The sequence below is a fragment of the Macrobrachium nipponense genome, chromosome 21, assembly GCF_015104395.2.
Source record: "Macrobrachium nipponense isolate FS-2020 chromosome 21, ASM1510439v2, whole genome shotgun sequence".
In the NCBI taxonomy this organism is placed as follows: domain Eukaryota; kingdom Metazoa; phylum Arthropoda; class Malacostraca; order Decapoda; family Palaemonidae; genus Macrobrachium; species Macrobrachium nipponense.
This window is the reverse complement of record NC_087212.1, coordinates 37,170,334-37,193,722: the sequence shown is the minus strand read 5'-3', so window position 1 is coordinate 37,193,722 and position 23,389 is coordinate 37,170,334. Positions and strand designations below refer to the sequence as shown.

General features: G+C 35.1%; 1 protein-coding gene across 3 annotated transcripts in view; it reads right to left on the bottom strand.

Annotated features, from left to right (window-relative positions):
* Nucleotides 1-23,389, bottom strand: part of LOC135197939 (anoctamin-5-like) — a 142,723-nt gene that overhangs the window by 46,546 nt on the left and 72,788 nt on the right. For 2 of the 3 annotated variants that reach the window (XM_064225219.1, XM_064225221.1), the window contains 3 exons: nt 18,325-18,345; nt 13,534-13,643; nt 2,996-3,201 (listed from right to left, as the gene is read on the bottom strand). In XM_064225219.1, the coding sequence (XP_064081289.1) occupies nt 2,996-3,201; nt 13,534-13,643; nt 18,325-18,345 (337 nt within the window). The remainder of the gene's footprint in view (nt 1-2,995; nt 3,202-13,533; nt 13,644-18,324; nt 18,346-23,389) is intronic. The other variant, XM_064225220.1, reaches the window with a different exon arrangement.

Genomic DNA, 23,389 nt, shown 5'->3' with positions numbered 1-23,389 from the left:
TCATTGACCATGAGATGAGAGATATTGGTCTGTAATTAGATGGATTACTTGCACCTTTTCCTGGTTTATTTATAGGAATAATAATAGCATGTTTCCACTTGTCAGGGAAATCACACTTTAACCGAATGCTGTTATAAAATTTCAGTAAATATGATTTGGCTATAGAGGCCAGTTTTTGTATCATCTCAAATGAAATCCTGTCATGACCTAGGGCCGAAGGATGACACGAGTTGAGAGCAATGTTTAGTTCATCCATATTAAAGGTATGATTGTACTCAGAGTCTTCAACAGTTTCAAAACTGAGCATGACATTTTATTTCTGTTTTTTTATGGACTGAAAATGTGCATCCAGACTAGAGTAACCACTTATGTTCTCAAGACGCTTTCCTATTAGAATTGATATTTCATTCATATGTTTTCCTATCTTGGTATAGTATTGCACTTCTAGGAGGTCTTACATATTTACCATTAATTTTCTTTATATTTGGCCAAATATCTTTTACAGATGTATTTGAAGATAAGCTTGACACATAATTCCTCCATGATAAAATTTTTCAAGCAATTACAACTTTGGAAAATTTGGCAGTGTATTTATTATACAATGGTTTGATGTAATTGATTGTTATATTTGTTGTCACCATCTTGTTTCGAATATTTACACTGTAAGGCATCTTGCTGAGGATTTGAGGTGGGTTTTAAGTTTGCTAAGATTGCGACTTAATATGTGTTTGATCCTTATTAAGTTTGTTAAGGTTGGAGACCACCGTGGAACAGAGAATTTCTTGGGGGGTGGCTTAGTTTTAGGAATATACTTTTGTCAGTCATTTATTATGAAGTCTGTGAAAAATTCACATGTGGTATTGTGATCTTGAGTATGCGGAAATGGTGGTATATTACGATTGTATAAATTATATGTGGTCTTTTCAATCGGACATATGCTTAGGACTCCCCGAAGTACTTGGCTCTTCGAGAGGAAGTGTTGAAAATGCCGAACAAAGGTGCAATAGTGGAAGTACAGTGTCCTTCTCCGGGGTTTTACTGTCAAATTTTCTTAGTTCCTATTGTTAAGACCTCAGGTTTGTAAGCTAAGAGAAATACAAATTAATTTAAAAATGTCATATTTCTCTACTTTGTCCAAGAATTTTAATTTTAAGTGGAAGACTTTGCCCAGTAAATTTTACTTTTGCAATTTTAATTTGTTTATTCTTATCCCTCCTGCTTGGAACTGAATAAACTTCTAGGTCATGGATATTATTATACCCTAGTTTAAGGGAGTCAAGTAGCAAGTGTTTTGGAGGTAGATCTTCACCCTCAGTGTTAAGTAAGGTCACCATACCTTGTACATAACATTTCACAGCTTGTCGTTGTTACTTTTATGACGTTAATTTCTTCTACGTTCAAAAAGGCAGTGGACTGTTTTTTCGTGGTTACATCAAGTAACCACTCATTAGCTTTGGTATATCTGCAGTCACTTTCTTGGGATGAACAAGGTTCAGTAATTTGTTTTCAACAATTGCCGTTGGAATTTTATGTTCTGCTTTAAGGATCAGAAATCTTGACCAGTTCTCTGATCCAAAAAGGTGGTCAAAATGCACTAGTGTGTAGGGTTCAGTCAAAAGTTTCTTTTCCGCTTTGGGACCTGCTTTATGCGTCATGCCACTGTTTCAAATTTGTTTTACTTTTCTGTATCACATGTCACAGGTCGAAGTGGATGGGGGTTGGGAGAGTTATTTGCCTCCAATTCAGTTATCTTTTGCAATGTATGGTTCAAATGTTACGACATTGGAATCTACCGAGAGGTTTTTACTTTTTTAATTCTAATGGCATTGCACCCTGATGGGTGTTCTGATACTTCACTTGAAGCAGGATGGGGGTTCTGTGACATGCTAGTGTCATCTGCAAATAAGCAAAGGTGATGCGACTGTACCATCAAAGGGCCCAGGGGTACACAAATCTTTATTTGTACTTTTCCTAAAGATTAGAGAGAGAGAGAGAGAGAGAGAGAGAGAGAGAGAGAGAGTGAGAGAGAGAGAGAGAGCCTTAAAAAGATATCATCAGCCTTTCATTGAGTTTATTCTTCCACCAATGGCACAAGTGAGAACCGACTCCCAAATGTCCGCATCCCTACCCTGCCCCACAGGGGATGGCACAACATGATTAGCGTGGCCCAAGTGTGAGCTGAACCCACTTGGTAGGACTGAGAGTATTACAAGAATACAATCATCCCCACCATAATCATGTTATGGGCAAACCGGATAGAATGCAGAGTCCTGTCCCAAGACCCAGGGCCCCCTGGAATCCGTACTCCAGCCCTGAAGAATAGTTCCACCTTTAGGTATGGAATTGGTATCCCTCATGTCCGAACATTATCAGGTAGTTGACAGTCCTACCACAGTCTCCATTAGTATTTAGCTTTGGATATAAACCCAGGCCCAACTATGATATCTTTTCTTATTTATCAGGTCCAATAAATGTTTTGCAAAAGTGGAAGATTCCACATACATTAATCCAAAGAAATGTTATTTCTTGGGGTTCAAGAGCCCTACTCGTCATGTCAAGATGGTCCCAAGTTGAGGGGGACAACATACCTTAATTACCAACTGTTATTCAGTCATTTAATTCAGGTTATTATTTTGAACAATAAGGTATTTGTTGTGATACAGTTACTTATCACAATTTGTGTAACCCTCAAAAGAGCTCAATGGATATTTTTAGAGCTTTTCAATATGAAGCAAAGTGCTTTGATAAGACTGCTCTGTACAATCAACTGAGGGAGGGGGCAAAGTTTGGTTGGCAGCATTAGCAAATATAACGTAACCTCATGCAATAATAATTTAAAAAATTAAAAATTATTGCATATGTCTATGGAATACTTTACAGTACATCTTTAACAGTGCTACAGCAATGAAATTATGGTATTAAAAGAAATCTATAATAGCACAGAACATGCGAAAGGCTCTTCTACAGCCAGTATAATCTTACAAAACATACCTACCTAGGTTTATTGAAATCAGAATACATGACAAACAATCCGCAGATGAACGTAAAGCCACCTAAGAGGGATGCTGGGATTAACATCTTTGTGTAGAAACCCAACCAGGCAAAGTATAGCGCCATCTTGTCACCGAAGTATCGCCTAATTACATGTAATGGCTGCCTTTTATACCATTTTCCAGGACGGGCCCACTCAAGATATAGTAACTGTTGAAGATTAGGAAAGATTAGAATTCGAAAAACTAGCACACATTTTTCTGTCCAACAATTAGTATCCTGTACAAAATAATAGCAACAATCAACTTTAGTAAAGTTGTAAATCATCAGAGGAAAGAAACGATAGGTTCATGACCCATAATAGTATATAAATTTCTTGCGTACATATATAAACGAAGAATCACACCATCAAATACTATAAATCCACATTTGAGCAAAAGTACTTCATTATTAATGCTAATAAATGATCCTTCAACATATTCTCAAGATAGTAATACATATAAAACTTTTGTCTCTAAAACACTTTCATCACTTTGATACAATAACAAAGAAAGACTGAAATGCTATTTCAGTATTCATAATATGAGATTTTACTTTAAGGATTATTAATATTTATAATTTTATATTTTCTTCCTTTGCTCTTCATAAATGGCTGAATCACTGTAGATGATGATTTAACATCACTAAACACCAATATAAAGTGATTTATATATAAAGCAAACATTAAGTTCATTGAGAGAAAACATTTAGCCATATGTAGTAAATTTTGCTAACAAAACTTTATGCCAGACTCAAGTGCCTAAGAGATGCCCTACAGAGAATGGGAATCATCAGAATCAAGTTATGTAAAATGTGATTTGGGGTAATGTTTTGAGTACTTAAATAATAGTAAAGATTAAAGCACCACATCAGGAGTTCAAAATAAATCAGGCACTAATCTTGGAGATGGTTAAATTAGGTACTCTTCCAAGAAAAGGACATTGTTATTATTATTATTATATAAAGGATTAGTTTATCCTGACCTCTGAGGCTAATAAAAGGCTCTTCTTGGGCTTCTGGTTTCGAGGAATGAATCCTGAAAATAAATATACATACTTTACTTAAAAAAACATATTTTATTTAGGAATATGATGATCTTATTAAATGAGAAATCTTTGCCTTCAGCAAGAATGCCTTTTAATATTGAATTTCGAAAACAAATGCTTCTTTGTTGGTTCCAAATTAGACATTCAACTAGCAAATGTTGGACAGTCACTGATGTTTGGCATGTATTACATTTCATTGGTTCTGAATGTGGATTTGACATTAAATAACCATGTGAAAAGCTAGTAAGGCCTACATGTAGTCCTGTTAATATAACTTCTTTGGCTCTTTCTTTTTGAGACGATGACATTCATCAATGTACTTCAGTTTTTATATCTTTCAGTTTATTTGTAGTTGGCACTGACGTCCAATCTGTTTGCTAGTCTTGATATATTAAGGGCTCAATAGATGTTACCCACTTTTCTACTGGGGCATGTGCCATTGTTGCTGACATAGTGAATGCTAATTTAGTAACTGTATCTGGTTTTTAGTTTCCTTCCATTCTCACTTGCTGGAATCCAACATTTTTTTTAATTAATAGTCCCAGTCAAATAAGTTGATGGATTTTTATTTGGATTTCCTGTACAAGATGATGTGGAGATTGTATTTGTTTATAGCATTGATAGCATTTCGTGAGTCACTGAAAATTATGATGGAAATTGCTCTCTTTTCAGATATTATGTCTAGTGCTATTTGTATGGCTGTGAGTTCTGCAGTATATAGTGATGATATTGGGGATAGATTTATTTTGATTAATTTATCTTTTGAGAATGTTGAAGCTCCTACTCCAGTGTTGTGTTTTTATCCATTTGCATAAATCATAAGTTGATCTACTTTTCTGCTTATGTGTTCCTATGCGTGTTGGCGATACATCTGTTTGTCATATATATTTCTTTTTAGAAGATATGATAGAGCAGTTTTTTATCAATTTTAAAGTCCAGGGTGGTGGTAATTCTATTGTTGGATGGAAGATTAGTGTAATATTATGTGAATTCGTTAAATATTTTGTTCTTTCTGAGAAAGACTAGCATTATGGTTTTCAAATCTTTGATCACTATGGTTTTCAAATCTTTGATCATAATTCAGAAAGCAGGTAGCAACAGGAGATATTCCTGCTTGAAGGGAAAGGCCCCTCCTCATAATTATTACGTTGCGGTGATGTTTTAGAGGTAATATACCTGCTTCTGCGAACAGGGAGTTTATTGGGGATGACCGTATTCCTTCAAGATGCAATGCATCTAGTGTTTTTAATGTTGTCCCCTCTAAGAGTTGGTCCTTTCTTTCACACCCCCCTTGCATCTGTGAGGACAATTCCCTCCCAGATTTAAAGGAAAATATAAAAATGAGAAAGAGAAGGGGTTTTGAGGGATAAGAAGGGAGGTCAATAATTACAAAGCATGGTTATGCCCAACGAGCCTAACTAGAGTAGTACAGTAATAGACTCTGGGTGAGTAACTTTATAAGGCAGTACTTTTGCATTTTTTCATAAACTTCTGGATATTAGTTCCTCACTCTTGTTAAGAGAATAATGAATATAACTAGAGATTTTTAAAATTTTTCCCTAGGGCTCGCGCCTCTCCTGGAAATTTTCGACGCCCCCTTAGGGGGCGCACCCCAGGTTAAGAACCACTGGTATAGTCTGTCCATATTTGCTCTTGGGTGTAGTGCTTTTTGTATTGTCATGTGTTCCCTAGTTCTCTGGTCTATGCTGCGGAGTTCAGCCTTCATCCAATCCATTTCTCCTGCACTGTATTTGATTATTGGTACGGCCCATGAGTTCATGACTTTCTTCATATTTCCGCCGTTGAGCTTTGACTTGAGTATCGTCTAAAGTCTCTGCATATATTCTTTCCTGATCATGTCCTTCATCTCTTGGTGTTTTATATCCTCTCCTTCTATTATTCCCAGGTATTTGTATCCTGTCTCATCTGAGCTCATTGATGCTATTCCGATCTGTTAGCTTTATACCTTCAGTCCTTGTCACTTTGCCTTTTTGTATGTTGACCAAGGCACATTTATCTATTCCAACTCCATCCTGATGTCCCCAGATACAATACTTACAGTCTGGATTAGAGTATCTACAGCTTGATGTCATCCATGAACATCCGATGGTTAATTCTGCTGCCTCCTTTCTTGAGTTGGTGACCAGCATCCATCTTCTGCAGTACTTTGTCACAGGAATCATGGCTACTACAAAGAATAGTAGGAACAGTGAGTCACCCTGGAAGATCCCTCTCCTGATGTAACCTTTGCTAGTCTTATTCCAGAGCTTGTAAGTACATATTGTATTCCAGCTGCGCATTGTATTTTTTTAGGATGCTGATGGCATTTTCCTCTGCCCCATATATTTTCAGGCATTCTATTAGACACGTGTATGGTATGGGGGATGGTGTTTGTATCCTCTGGGTAGTTGTATTGCCTTTCACTGATACCTGTTAGCAACTTCCACATTACTAATAGGCAAGTGGTAGGCCTGTAGTTACTTGCTATATTTCCCTTGTTCTTGTCTTTATGTACTATGGATGGTCATCCATTTCGGTGCATGGTGGTTTGTGATACAATGCTGGAGTTGTTCTGCTATTCATGGGCGTAGGGCCTTGAAGCTTTTGAGCCAGTATCCATGGACTTCATTGGGACCTGGGGCTTTCCAGTTGGGAATTTATTTTAGCTGGTGTCAGATTGTGTCTGTTGTGATCTCGGTGAATCTTAGTTTTATTCTCCCCATTTCCTCTGCCTTGACTTCCTGTTATTATCATTATTATTATTATTAGGGCTTAGTTTTTCCAGATCTCTGAGTCATAACTAGACTCTTCTCGGGCTAGTTCTCAGGGATTAACCCTGAGAAAAAAAATTAGACTTTATTTAAGAAACCTGTCTTATTTAAAAAATTCATGATGTTGTGAATTGAAAAAAAAAAAATTTCAGCGAGAATATTTTTCATTTTTGATATCCGTAGATAAATTGATCTTTGTTGGGTCTAATCTGGGCATTCAACAAGTAAATGTTGCACTGTCATGGGTGTTTGACATCTATTACACTTCATTGGGTTAGCATGTGGTGTTGACATCAAGTGACCATGCGAGAATCTTGTGTGTCATATACGGAGCCTTTTGATCTTTCTTTTTGTGAAGATGTCCTCCATGCATACACTTCAGTTTTTATATTTTTAAGTTTATTTGTAGTTGGCACTAAGGCCCATTCTCTTCTCCAATCTTGGTACTATATCAATGGTTTGACAGATGTTATCCAGTCGGACACTGGGGCATGTGTAATTGTTGGAGGGATAGTGCAGGCTAATTTGGCAGCAGAGTCTGCATTTTCATTTCCTTTTTTCCCACATGTGCTGGAATCTAACATATCTCTATTGATAATCCTGATTGGAGGAGTTGATTAATTTTTATTTGTATTTCTTGTACTATTTGGTTTACTGATTTATATGGTCTAATATAGCATCTATAGCACTACGTGAGTCACTGAAAATAATAGACACACTTGCTTTTTTCTCAGGTATTATATCAAGAGCCATCTGTATGGCCGTGACTTCAGCAGTAAATACTGATGATATTAAAGGTAGGCTTCTTTTGATTAACATATTCTTCGAATATGCAGATGCTCCTACTCCAACATTATTTTTGGAGCCGTCTTTTTATACTATGAATTTGTCTCCTTTTCTTCTAATGTGCTCCAAAGAATGTTGGCGGTATACTTCTGTACTATTCATTTGTCTTTTAAGTAGGTAAGATAGGGAGGTACATATTTTTATTCGTTTCAACATCCATGGTGGTGACAATTCTATTGGTGGGTGAAAAATTGGATTTAAATATGTTATGTAAGTTCATTAGGTAATTAGCTCTTTTTGGGAAAGAGCTAGTACTATGAACTTCTGTTTCTGGATTATAATTTTGAAAGCAGTCAGCTGCAGGAGACGATCCTGCTTGTAGTGAAAGACCTCTTCGTTTTATTATTAATTTACGGTGATGTTTCAAGGGCAACACACCTGCTTCTACCAGAAGCGAGCTTGTTGGGGACGATCGGAATGCTCCTGTGCACAATCGCACGCCTTCATGGTGCAATGCATCGAGAGTTTTTAATACAGATACTGAGGCGGATGAATATATTGGACAGCAGTAATATATTATGGATAAGACTGTTGCCTTATACATCATTAATAAAATGTCTCCCAATTATTTTGTGATAACTTTTTCGATATGGTAAGGGCTTTGATGCCCTTGGCTTTAATGTATTTGACGTGCTCTTTCCAATTTAAATGTTGATCAAATATCACTCTTAGATATTTGATTTTTGTTCAAAATTGTATTTCAGTGCTATAAAGGTGAAGTTTGATTGTTTGGTTCTTCAGCAATCTTTTGTCTTTGTAGAAGATGATTGCTTTTGTTTTATCAGTTGAAAATTTAAATCCAACTGAATTTGTCCAACTACATATATTTGAAATGGCAGTATTGAGAACTCTCTGAGCATCTCTCAAATTACTACTCGTATAGTGAATAGCAAAGTCATCAACAGATAAACTGTTTTTTACACCACTTGGTAAATTTAAAGTAGTCATTAATTGCTAAAGCAAACAATCTACAGCTCAAGACACTACCTTGAGGGATTCCTTCTTCCAGTTTATAGGTTACTGAGTAGGAATTTTCCACTCTTACTTGAAAAGTTCTGTTTGTTAAAAAGTTCTTGATAAATATTGGTAAGTGGCCTCTTAGTCCCTTGGAGTGGAGTTTTTGCATAATTTTATGTTTCCATGTTGTATCGTATGTTTTTTCTATATAAAAAATATAGCTACTGTTAATTTTTTTTGTTCAAAGCCTTTTTTGATATGATCTTCTAAATGTGTTAAGGGATCTAGGGTTGATCTGCCGGCTATTGAACCTGATTGTGTTGGTGTTAAAATGGATTCTTTGGTTGTTACATGCGTTAATCGTGCATTAACCATCTTTTCTAAGATTTTGTATAGGCAGCTTGTTAGGGATATCGGTCTATAATTGGATGGAGTACTTGCATCCTTTCCTGGTTTATTTATTGGAAGTATTATGGCATGTTTCCATTTATCAGGAAAAATAATAAATATGATTTAGCTATAGGAGCTAATTTTTCTATCATTTCAAATGATATTTTATCATATCCTGATGCGGAGGGATGACATGAGTTGATGGCATTATCTAGTTCGTCCATGTTGAAAATGTAATTATATTCCAGGTCGTCAAGAGTTTCAAAATTGAGTATTATATTTTCTTTTTGTTTTCTGCTAATTTGAAAATGTATATCTAGGCTAGAGTAAGCACTGATGTTTTCAAAATGCTTTCCAATTATATTTGATATTTCATAAGTATCATGGTATATTTTTCCATTTAAATGTATTGCACTTCTTGGAGGTCTTATATGTTTTCCCTTGATTTTCCTTATCTTTTGCCAGATATCCCTTGTGGATGTGTTTGAAGATATGTGTGAGACATAATCTTTCCATGATGCTACTTTTTCAGCTATAACTGTTTTTCTAAATTTGGCTGTATATTTCTTATATATATGTATAGTGATTTAATGTGGTTAATTGTTATGTTTGTTATAAACTATTTTGTTTAATATGTTTATACTATAGGGCATTTTGTTGAGTGATTTAAGGCAAGTTTTGAGTCTGTTAAGATTGCGACCCAATAAAGGTTTTATTTTATTTAAGGTTGTTAAGGTTGGATTCCACCATGGGACAGGGGATTTTGTGGAATGTGATTTGGTTTTTGGAACACTTTTATCTACAGCATATATCATGAAGTTTGAGAAGGATTCACATGTAGTATTGTGATCTTCATTATGTGGGAATGTTGGTATGTTTCGAGTATATAGGAAATATTGATCCCAGTTAGCTTTTTGGATATTATATCTTGTAGGTGGCAATATTTTGATATTACTTAAGTAGTTCAGAATGATTGGGAAATGGTCACTTGTGTATGAATCGTCTAGGACATTCCATTCAAATTTCTCGGCTACATCATTTAAACATAATGAAATGTCAATTGAGGAAAAGGTTAGGTGTGTATTTGAAAAATATGTTGGTACTTCACTTTCATTGAGACAGCAGAGGTTGTGTTTCATTATAGTTTTTTTTATGTTGATTCCGGATATGTCATTGGGGTTATTAGTATCCCATAATGGATTATGTTCATTAAAATCTCCTACTATAAGTAGGGGTTCCTGTATACTTTTGCTAATAAGTTCAGAAAAATCACTAAAATTTCCATTGAAATTTGGTTTGTTATATGAATTACAAATAGTGATTTTACTTTTGTCAGGCATATACAGTTTAATAGATGTTATTTGATATGGCATAGATGGTATGTCGAAAGGTTCATATATTATGCTATTATAAACATATATAGCTGTGCCTAATTTTCCACCGTCAGTTGGTGAATAACAGGCGATTTTATAGTGTTGAATATTTGTAGGGTTACTTCCTATATGTTGTAGACATATGCACATTGGGTTGTGGTCTCATATGATTCTTTGTAATTCACCCAGACGTAGTCGGGTTAAGAGACCATTTATATTCCATTGAATGATTTTATATTCCATTACTGGGAGGAATTGGTGTTAAATTCTGTAAATTGCCTTGTAGTTTATGTGCATTTCAATTTATTTGTGGTGTTTTAATTGTTGTATTTGTATGTTGGTTATTAGATTCAGCAGTTGTTTGTGTTTCAAAATTGGATATTAATAAGTCTATTTTTCATTTTATAATTTCCTTTTTGTATTTTAAGGATTCAGAACATAATTCGTTCTCATGTTGGTGTGTTAAAGGGCATTTCCTTAATTTAGTAAAATTGTCTATACAATTTCGTACTGTGTCCTCTGTCTTGGTAGTTAGTTGGTTATATGTACTTACAAAGCACTCATTACAACCACAAGACGAAGCATGTTTGGTAATATTAATTATTGGTTCACAAGTATTTGATCAAGCTTTAGAAATTTCTGGTTTTGTAATTCTATTGGGGCTTTTCTGTAGTGATAAGGACTGTTGGTTTGAGGGGTTATTTGTTTTGTTGTTGTTAATGGAATATTTGGGTCTTGTGGATGGTTGGGGAGTGATAGTTACATTTTGGTTTGGTTTAATGGTATGATTTCCATTAGCATTATTTGATGGGAATTGTAAGGTGTGATTAATTGATTCCTTACTGTCCACATGTTGGCTGTTTGATTGGGATTGAGGGTAATTATGTATTTCCACTTGTGATGTGGTTAGTACAATATCTTTTTTAAAATGTTCTCCTGGTGTAGTTGGAGTATCTTTGGATTGATTGTAATTTTCAATATTAATTTTTTCCCCTTAGGTGGGGTTCGTTATAGTATTCTTTCTTTTTGTCAGTTCGATTATTATTATTATTTGATTCCTCTTCCATTGGAAGTTCTTTTCCATGGATATCTGAGTCTTCTATATTATTAGTGGTACTGGTGGATATACCAACATGCTTGTTTTGGGGTTCAGCATTATTGACATGAGAATCAGTTTGTGCCTTTATATTATCTTGTTGTTTGTTATTAATGTGATCGATATTTAGATTTTTAGTTACATTTGCGAAAGAGTGGCATTTAGATGGATTACTAACTCCTCTTACTTTTAGCTCGAGTCTAGCTTCTTTGACTGACATTCCTGTTCTATTCATCAACAACTGGAGCTCTGTGTTGTATTGATAAAAGGAGCATTCCTTAGATTTTCCGTGACGGGATTGTCCACAGTTAATACATTTTGGAGATTTACATTTCCAATTAGTAGTATGGGTGTCTGATGCACACACTGCGCATACTTGCTTTATTATGGCATTTTTTGTATGTGTGCCCATACTTTGAACATTGAATGCACTGAAGTGGCTTTGGTATAAATGGATGCACTTCTCTACTTTGTCCAAGAATTTTGATTTTGAGTGGGAGATCTTGGCCCGTACATTTTATTTTTGCAATATGAATTTGTTTATTTTTATCTTTCCTACTTGGAATTGAGTAGATTTCTAAATCATGTACATTATTGTATCTTAACTTAAAGAGTCAAGAATCAATTGTTTTGAGGGTAGTCCTTCTTCTTCAGTGTTGGGCAAAATAACTGTGACCTGTATATAATTTATTGTTTCATGACTTTTTATTGTTATTTTTGTGCCATTTATTTCTTTTATATTTAAAAAGGTGGTGGACTTTTTTTCAAGGTTACCTGAAGTAACCATTCATTTTCTTTAATATATCGGCATTCTATTTCCTGTGTTGGACATATGTTCAATAATGTGTTTTCTAGTATTGCTGTTGATATTTTATTTTCAGCTTTAAGTACTAGAAATCTTGACCAGTTATCTGGTCCAAAAAGATGATCAAAATGCACCAGTGTTGGATTAAGACGATAATTTCTATTTCTCTTTGGACCTTGCCTTATGAGGGTTATCTGTGTATCAGATTTGTTTCCTTTCTCTGTAACGTATGGTTCCATTGTTATTCAGTTTGTATCTTCTGATTAATTTTTAATTTTTTGTATATTTCTATGGGCTCTGCTGGGCGTTTAGGATCATATAATTTATTTGGAACTGGATGTTCCTTTGCTGCATTATCATTTTGAACTGACTGAGGGAGATTCAGGGATAAATTTCCAGTGGTCATCAACTGTGCCGAATTTTGTCCAACAAGGGACCCATGGGCACTAATAACTTTATTCGTATTTATCATAAAAAATTAGAGACAAAAAAAAATAATAATAATACATTTTGAAAAGGTATCATTGGCTTTTCGTTTAGTTAAACCTTCCGCCAATGGCACAAGTGAGAAATGACTCCCAAATGTCCACATCCCTACCCTACACCAAAAGGGGGTGGCATAACATGATTAGTATGGCCCAAGTGTAAGCAATACCCGCTTAGTAGGACTAAGAGTACTATGAAATACAATATCCCCATCCTAACCCCGTCATGGGCAAACCAGACAGAATGCTGTGAGTTCCATCTCTAGAACCTTGCCCCCCTGGAATCCGTGGTCCAGCTCCACAGAATAGTTCCGCCTGGAAAACCAGGTCCGAACATTGTCGGTTAGATGATGGATCTACATTTCCCACTATTTAGCTTCGGATTTAACTTCACTCCAAGTTATGATATGTTTTCTTAATTATTAGATATTGAAAACTTTGACAAAAGTGGGAAAATCCACAGATATTAATCCAAAAATATATAATGTCATATGGGACTCTTGGGTTCGAACCTGGGAAGAAATTCCTGAGGTTCGAGAGCCCCCTCACCACATCAAGGTAGTCCCATAATGAGGGGGATTATTATTATACAATGCCAAATCATTTAGAACATAAATGGGTTTCACAATAATGTAATAATCTCAGAAAATAACCAGCTAATACCATCTAAGGACTCTACACATAAAAAAACTTTGCTTTCTTTAAACTGATTTGTGTACATAGATACAACTTACCCTACGGTCACAATAGGTTCCATCAGGGTTGTCTTTGTCATAACGGCCATCATGTAAGGGATAAGCGGCTGCATACGTTTCATTTGTCAACAGACGTGATATGCCAATACCTGTATATAAGTTACATGCTTTAGTAGAAACATTCAGGGATAAACTATAAAAGATATCATGAAATCTACTCAATATAAGCAATGTTTTTGTTAGTGTTAATATTTCAGGCAATATTCTCTTAAATAACAAGATCTACAGTATCAATAAAAAACTTGTTGGATTTTTCAAAAACATCAAAACGCTCTAAGAGAAATCACACACATGGAAAGCTGCTGAGCTAGGCTTACTGGCAGTTTTCAAATAACACAGCAGCATACACATGGCTTGTATGCACAGTAAGAAACGCCTTAAAACTTCAGTTTAGATTAACAAATTCATGCTATGACTTGACAATACCAAAAATGTAAACTCCAAGAAGTAAATACTGCTTATCATGACATACAGAAGAGCAACACACTGAAATTTACGCACGTTAGTACTGCATGCAATGTCAATCACATCAAGAAATTAACACAGGGTGCATACATTTACAGAGCATAAATTTAATATGATCATGGATCATATGTTAATGAGATTTAATAATAAATACTATCAACCTGAGGTATGAGAGTAAAAGTTCATCTTAAACATAACCGAATATTCTGGTATGCAAAATATAATTTAGCATCAATGTATAGTCAATATACCCATCATAGTGGGGATGAATACGCACATACACTTACTTTTCCGAGGTAGCAACCACTCTTAAGTGGACAGAATTTGCATTCAAAACCCTCTAATAATAAAAATTGCTTTAATCACCTTATAACAACTACGAATAAAAAACAATGAACTAGCATTTCGACTCCTTCCAATGCCAGTGAACTAGCCCAAAAATCATGAAACAAGAGGCAAAAGCGCCAACTCAGTTGGGAACTACATAAGTGCATCAATCTGATAAGAGTACCCAGAACTGAAAGGCCTTATCAGATGAAAAGCAAGAAATGTATGCTAAGCCAACCAAGCCAAAGAGAGACATCAAATGATGGCAATATCACAGAGAAATAACCTGCCAAATGAACTGGACATTAGAAACCTTAAAGAGAGGCAGGAAGCACCAAAAAAATCCACATTCAGGAATTAGTACATGGTATGACAGTAATAAAACTTGATTCTCAAGCTTATGGTTTAACTAAGTATTTCTGGGATTATGAAGCCCAACAAACAATGAGAACATTCAGGAAGCTCTTAAGAGCAATGCCTAAAATAATATCAGTACAGCACGGATGGAGGTAACAATACAATTCAATAAAGTTGGAAATAAGATTCAAACCATTTATGGGACAGAATGCTTTCATTTTACCATAACTAGAAGAAGAGGGAGCAGAGAGATGCCTCATTTATTAGAACAATAGTTCATACTAAGCCAGAAAAGTTCAGTATAAATTTGAAAGGGTTGCTCAACAATACAGCACACAAGCCTTTTAGCAGCAGACTCTACAAAGCCCATAAGATTCTTCAAAAAAAAATACGTACCTCTTTACCGCTAAGCTCAAAATGTTAAAATTCTGCAAGAGGAATATCAAAATTTGTGAACAAACAACAGTCAAAATCTTTGAACAAACAACAGTACAAAGAGTATGAGATACAAAAAAATAAAATTAGTTAGTTTTGAGAACATTAAAACAAAGCAAGTTGCATCAGCTAAACTCTGAGACCACATCCAATTTCACAATGACAACTTTAGGTAAGATTGAAAGAGAATGTGACTGAGGTTCTAAAGATTAGTGAGATGGAAATAAATATTTTTTAAAGTCCAGAATTACCAGCTACTGAATGAGCAGCGCTAGGAACTTCAATGTTACACTTGTATAATGAATAATGTTATAATTAGTTCATATAATATTACCATTATATCTTTTGTAGAGTTTGTTATATGGTCAACTTGCAGTTGTAACAGTGAATATGTTTAAATTTTGTAATTAGCATTTAGTGGTGGTCATGGGGCTCATTAGTGTTTATCAGGCAGCAGGGTTCTAAGATGTCTTCAAAAATAAAGAGAGTGGTCAGTTTCACTGTTCATCTGTCCCTGCGTCATCTTGGGTGTTCCCCTGCTAAGTGAACTTGGAGAATTGGATTACCTGTAAGGTTCTGTTACGTGTATTTCCTTTAAATATATCTTGACATGAAAGTACCGAGCACTATAAATTTCAATTGAGTATGGGAGTTTTGTATTTCATTCCAGTAAATGTTATTATTTACACTAGCTATTGGCTATTTGGTATAAATAGTAATATTTTTATTAAATGTGAATATTATGTGATGTAGCATCACCGACTTACGTCGGATTCAATCTTACAGCACTTTTTCAGCGCTGTTAATAGAATTTTACAGCGCCCTAACTGGATGTTGCATCATGTTACAGCACCGTAAGCGCTGGTGACAGTACTAAAAGTAAGTTTAAGTTAAAATGTGGTGTAAATAGTAATATCATCATCTGCACACCCTCATTTGTGTTAAACTATACATAATTATTTACCCTGAAATAGAATGTCAAGATTTGACTTCTGTTATCACTTACTAATGAAGGTCATCCTTTTTAAAAAGTTGGTTAAAGAACCAAACACAATTCAGTATAATTGTGAAAGTAGATACATACTGAACGAGGATAGTGCAGATCCCTTTAAGATAGCACTAAAGGTAGGGAAAGGGACAGAGACAGGCCCATCTTCTACAACAGAAACTGAGAAGTTTGAACAGAAACTCCCATTTAGTTCACAGACAGGACTGCGTGAGATGGAAGCAAAATCAATTGGAAGATAACAAGAATAACTGATGTAATTACACTTGTTGGAGCAGGTTGTGCCAGCTAGTAGTTTCATGATGAAGAAGGTTTAAGCACTACAGAGTCTGTGCACAGAAATTATACAAAGTATGAGGTTGGTAAGAGGCTGAGTAACAAAGTTGGCTACAACAAAATCACCTCTACATTAAAGAAAAACAAGTAGTAGCCAAAAAGTGCCATTCATATTCGTGACAGACAGCTATTATACCATTAGGCTGGAAGAGAAGAAGAAAGCCAGATACATACGTATGTCAAAGTTTACAAGAATGGTGCTCTTGACACTATCTTCAGATCAATAAAATGTCAACAGAAGTATGGGTTCAGAACAGACTTCCTCTTTAAATACCAAAAGTATATGTGAGATGCCACCAGAAGGCAATATATATCAATATTCCTGAGGACATAATACTTCATGTCTCTTGGTGTATAAAGACAATCCTGTTAAGACATTTCCAAACTGAATCCAGTGCAACCTATTAAATCTGTATACAAAGTGAATCAATACCAACCCATCCAATTTCACTGAAGGTCAACAATTCAATATATGCAAATAAAAAACACACATACCTATTCTTTCAATCAAATTATGTAAAACATATTTAGCCAAACATATTTAGTCATTACAGATATTTGCACCTTAACAAAGGACTTTGCAATTACTTGAAACAAAATATGTAGTGCCATTTACCTAATCAGTACATATAAAAAACCTTTGACACTAGCATACCAGTTCATTATTTCATGAGAAGTTATAGAATACATTCAAACATTGTATTCATAGTCTTTTATACTAAAGCAATAAAAACATTCCAGCTCTGCAAACAACTAATCTTGAAAAATAAGCAAAGAAAGATTATCAAGCTTGAAAGCATGCAGCACTCCTAAAGAGCAACACTTCTCCAATAATTGGCAACATGTAACTTTATTTATCTGATTACCGAGTCAACATTATTTTCAACTGCCCACATTAAACAAGTTCTTTTATGGTTCCTGTACCAAACTCTTCAATTTAAATATCATGAAGGGGATTCAATAAAACACCCAATTCATTTTCATTGTGCAACATCATTCTCCATGATCTGTGCACCTCTTATATAGTATTGAGTTTAACGTTACTGAGTTTGGTGTTTGCTTACTGATAATTCAATTTGAACAGTTGTGATAAAGTGCTTTCTTATGAAGTTTTGAATGGGTTTTCACCAGACAAGGATGTCATGATGAAGATTACATGAGTACAAACATTTTTCTCATTAATTTTTCAGCTATTTTTCTATGGACGAATGTGAATAGGTTAAAATGCTTAAAATTTCCTTTTGATATTATGGATCAAGTTACAATCCAGAAAATAATTTGTGCTGCAAAGAAATTTAGTGAAACAAACTATATTAGGAGACAAATATTCAAATTTCCAACATATACTCTTCATATAAAATCACTTAGGTAATTGATGCACTGATTTCAAATTTTCAAACTGTGCATTCATAGGCAAACATATAAGTGTCAGAATTAATTAAAATGGCTTATCTTAACCAAAACCTACATTAACAAATTATGAACTGTACCTTATTGTGTTTTATTTTAATTTTATCCTGCAACCTTTCTCGTCAAGTCTCGAGTGACTTGTTTGACTTTATCCTTCTAATGAAAAGTTCACAGGGTATTCTCAAAATGAATAAAATACGTACAACTAGCCAATCATAAATTTGTTTTATAAGGATGTTCATTTACAAATAATGATATATATTTGTATTTTCCACTATGTCACAACTGAAAATTTTGGCAATGATTTTGGATATTTGGTTGCCATAAATAAATGTTGACAGTTTAAAGGTTTTATATATTTCACAGATGTAAGTATGCATTAACATGGAGAAGTGTGTTCAAAGATACACCAACGTGCTAATGTCTATACCTACTTCGATGTTTCATATATGAATCTGCAATAAAAGATTAAACCATCATGAATTAGTGACAGCATGTAGAAATGTAGATCTATTTATTCTAGTCTCACCAGTCTTCTAGATACTAATTATTGCATAAATCAATTTCAAGAGCTAACATAAAGTGTATTAAAATTTCATCTTATTCACTGTACACAGCTTCAGACTGAATGCAGCTAAAAACAAAAAACACTATAAGCAATGTGTTGCAAAACATGAATTAAGCTACTACCACTGTACATGGAAATTTTGACATCAAATAAAAACTGTACAATTTATGATTGAGTGCTCTAAATCAGTGTTGTCCAAACATTTTCGCCTATTGTACCCTTTATTACCTTCTCCTACTGTTACGTAACCACCCCACCCCCTCGCCCACCATGGCTGACCAATCATGCAAATAGTATATTTATTATGAAAAGACTGCACTATAGGAGTGTTGGTCAATAAATTCAAATTTATTACACAAATAAAAATTATGATTTAATAACAAAATGCTTGAAAATTACTTACACAACTCAACGTGAGATGTGAGGCTGATGTTCACTGATGGGATGTTTCTGTTGTGTGTGTGTGTGTGTGTGTGTGTGTGTGTGTGTGTTCCTTGTTTGTTCACGTACCCTCCTGATCTATGTTGCGTACCCCCAGGAGTACGCAGACCCCAGTTTGGACAACACTGCTCTAAATACATGTTTTTTCATGTTTAACTATCAGATAGTTACTAAATTAATCTTAATATATACAATATTTACAAGGAATAATTTTATGAATAAAATAGAAACTACATTACACTTAATATACAATATTTACAAGGAAAATTATACTAGTCAGATAGTTACTATATTAAACTTGCTATATATGATATTTACATGAATGTTACTCAGATTGTAGTTACAATAAAATTTATTTACAGTATTTACAAGAAATAATTACAGGATGTCCAATGGCTAACCTGAACCTATACTTTGTACCCTTGTATAAAAGGTTACACTTTTTTAATACGTAAAAAGTTATCTAATTGGTTGTTGCAATATTAACCCTCAATACCAAAGTATTTTAACATAGTAAAATGGCTTTATCAGATCTCAAAAGTTTGGGCTACATACTACAATAGAGGTCATCTCTATCATATTCAGTAAACTACATGATTTTTCAAACTGCATTCAATGCAAACATAAACATAGATCAACTTTATGGTCACATTATTAAATGAAAAACATATGTCAGCAAGTCATATGTTATAACAATAATAGTACGTATGCTTGATTTCTTCTATAAATATGCAGCCATTTAATTAATGAATATGTTAATCAGGGCCAATTAGCCTTGCTGACAGGCCATGATCTATGACCTGTTTATGCAGTGGCCATGTCACCATCAGCTGGTAACTCTCAACTTTTGTTCCTGACTTTTTATTTTGTAATTTTATCTTAAAATATTTTAAGATTTTAAAATATTTTCTATTTCATTCAGTGATAATTCTGAATTAACTATATTTTAATTTTTGCTTCCACCATAATTGTGCAATAAGTGCTATGTATTTTTATCTTTGTTACATGCATATTTGCAATATACAGCTCGGTAACTACATTAGGTTGAGTATATCTTAGTTTAATAAGACCACTGAGCTGATTAACAGCCCTCCTAGGGCTGGCCCAAAGGAATAGGAATATTTTTGCATGGCTAGGAATCAATTGGTTACCTAGCAATGGGACCTACAGCTTATTGTGGGAGCTAAACCACATTATATTGAGAAATTAATTTCTAATCAGCAGAAACAAATCTCTTTAATTCCTTGTTGGCAGAGCGGACAATCCATAGGCAAGCACGTAAACCACTTGTCCAACAAGGCACTCGGTAACTATATGCCATTATATAATATGCATACTGCATATCCTAACTGATTTTGTTAAAGGTATTAAACCATATACTACAAATAGTTATCAATACTTTCCTTCAAGTCAACATTAGCCTTATTTTAATCTGTTGACACTAATTATATCAAGGATCATCTTTACCCTTAGTTCAAAATCTTGTTTTCTCTAACTTTGGTCAACCTCAATGGTAAAATGGTTTACTACAGTAGATTCACACTGGAGTGAACCAAAAATTGGCAACTGAAGTTTACAATGAGAAATATCCATAACTAGAATATCTATAAGCAGTGTGTGCAGGTATTGCATCATAGAATTTCAATACCTTGGATTCTTAAAAAAATGTTAGACTAGAATCAATTGATTTCTTATATCTTGCATGGCAAATTAATCAATATTTCATAGCTTAAAACATCTTGGACTAGGCCTCTTGGATCATTTGCAAACCATAGACAAACCATACCATTCTTGCTGATCATTTTTACTTATTAACTTGAACTTTTACTGAGTACTGATCTTTGGGACCTGGAGGCCATTTTTACAATGAGGTCATTTAGTTTTTAAACAGAGAGTGAACATTTCAACTCAGAAATACCATCTGAGGGCCAAAGACATTATGTACCCTATACATATTCCTAAAAACACATGGGAAATAGTCAAGGACCTTTCACTACAAAAAAAATTTGCCCTGTTTAAATGGTAAACAAGTCTCTCCATTTAAAGCCAACAGAGATTGTTCATATACTCCGGTTAAATACTGGGCAATAAAACATAAGCATTTGTGTTATTCTAAGTGGTGTTAAAATTATAAAACGGCTATGGGCACGAGGTTTCCAGTCCCTATCCCTTATTGTACCTGATACAAGAAAACAAAAGAAATATGATTCTTACAGTCTGAGGTTTGGAGTGTGCATGGATGTAGTAGAGAAAAGAGGGAATGTATGTCAGCAGATGTCTCATTAAAGCTGGAAGTTATTGTTCTTAGGGAGGTCCAAAGTGAACGGATAAGGTGGTCAGAATTGAAAATGGCATGATACCGTATAGGTCTAGCGTGAACAAGGTTTTAAAGTAAGGGATGATGTAGTTCTTGTATCACAAAAACTGCACATATACGTACATGTATAAGAAAAAGAACAAATAAGTTGGGCCCTTGATTGTGTAGATAATGGAACAGTTGTACAAGGTAGTCTGAGTGTTTAGGGAAAATGCTGTATGTGGCATACATAGACTTAAAGCTTATGACAGATTGATAATTTTCAGTTTCAAGAATAGTATATGATGTCAAAGGTAATTTCAAGGAAGCAAAATATGTATTAAAATATATAGTATGTATACATAAGAGTGACTTAAGATTGACTTACTTGATGTCAAAGTAGGTCTAAGACAAGGGTGTTTTATCTCCTTCACTGTTAACTTTTCTTTGATTATGGCACACATGTAGGTTCATGTAGGTTCAAGTTTCTAGGATATAAACAGGGGCCCTATAGGAAGCATTAGTTCTGGGATGATTGTAAATACTGACTGGTAATTGTAAACTGTTGGTGTAAGTACCGTACGTACTAGTAAGAGTGTCTGAAAGTATAAGAGGGGAACCTCTAAAGTGACTCTCAGCAAGAGTTGAAGAGTTATAGTAAGTATTTGGAGACTGCTATTTGTTCATAAGTAGAACAAACCCTCAGTCTTAACAATAGGATAGACTTGCACTTGGAGGGAGGTACAAGTATCCTAAACCAGCTGGGAGTTAACCTACCTGGCCACCCTTCCTAGAAGAACGAGTTCTAAAGAAGGGGGCCCAAGCCATGAGAGAATAGACAATCGGACATCTAAAAACTCAGCCGTCTGGGTTGAAACACAATGATATATGGTCAGATTCATTGCATTCTCGTGGCAAAAGAGAACTCTGCCTGTCAAGCAACAAACCATATAAGCCTCAGAGGTTTGTTACCACTCCTCACTCCCCTTGCTAGAGAGAGGAGTCGTAGCTACTGAATAGCAGATTTGTCAATTGTATAGTCACAACACAAAAACCACCACCAGTATGACCACCCTACTCATCTGTATCAGACCAGTTCCAGCAAATTATGTGTCTATTCTCCGACCCACCCGTAGTAAGAAGAAAGGAAAACAGAGAAAGAGGCCAGCCAACTCGCTCATTCTCTATTCCACACAATCACCTTAGCTAAGATACAAGCTGTCCCGCCAGGGACACTGGGTGAATTACACAATTTGTTGAGCAGCCACAACCTGACCCAAGGAAAAGGTGTCCAAAGACCTGTGGGCAACATACTTAAAGTAAAAGGAAGTGAACATGGACTGATGTAGCTAAGCGCCAGTGTTCAAAATTCTATGAACAGACAAATTTTTCGTAAATGTGAGAGAACTTATAACTCTGATGTCATGTGCTCTAGCCTGCACAAACTCAATGACAGAAGTACTAAGTGAGGAGTAAGCCTGTTTAATCGTCTCGTGTAACCAAAATGAAATCGTGTTCTTGGACACTTCCTTTCTGGACCGGCCAGTACTAACAAAAAGTCTATGGCACCTAGGTCTTAGGTAACGAGTCCTTTTCAGATAGCATCTAAGTGTTCTGACGGGGCAAAGCCAGAGTTCTTGTGTATTGCTGTCCACAAGGTCATTCAGTGATGGAATGGAACATGCGGCAAGTTTGTCATCATGCACCAAGGGGTTATGGGTTTTAGCCACGAATTCCGGGACAAATTTGAAAGCCACAGACCCCAACCCCTGGTGGGTTTAATATCATAACTCAGGCCATGCCATGAAGCTCCCCAACTCTTTTCAAAGAAGCCAAGGCCAACAAGAAAACTGTCTTTACAGTCAGATCCCTGTCTGATGATCGGTGTAGAGGCTCGAAAGGAGCTCGAGTGAGACTTCTCATGGCAAAATAAAGATCCCACACAGGAGGCTTGAGTTCCCTTGGAGAACAGGACTGTTTGAAACTCCTGAACAAAAAGGAGACTTTCCAGGATGAAGAGATGTCTATGCCTTTCAGGCACAACACCAAGCCCAAGGCCACTCTGTAGCCTCTGATAGTTGAAACAGAAAGATCTTTCTCATCCCTGAGGAAGATCAAAATATCCGCTATCTGCTGAACAGAAGCTCTGAGTGGAGAGAAACCCCATCAACAACACCAATCATAGTAGACTGCC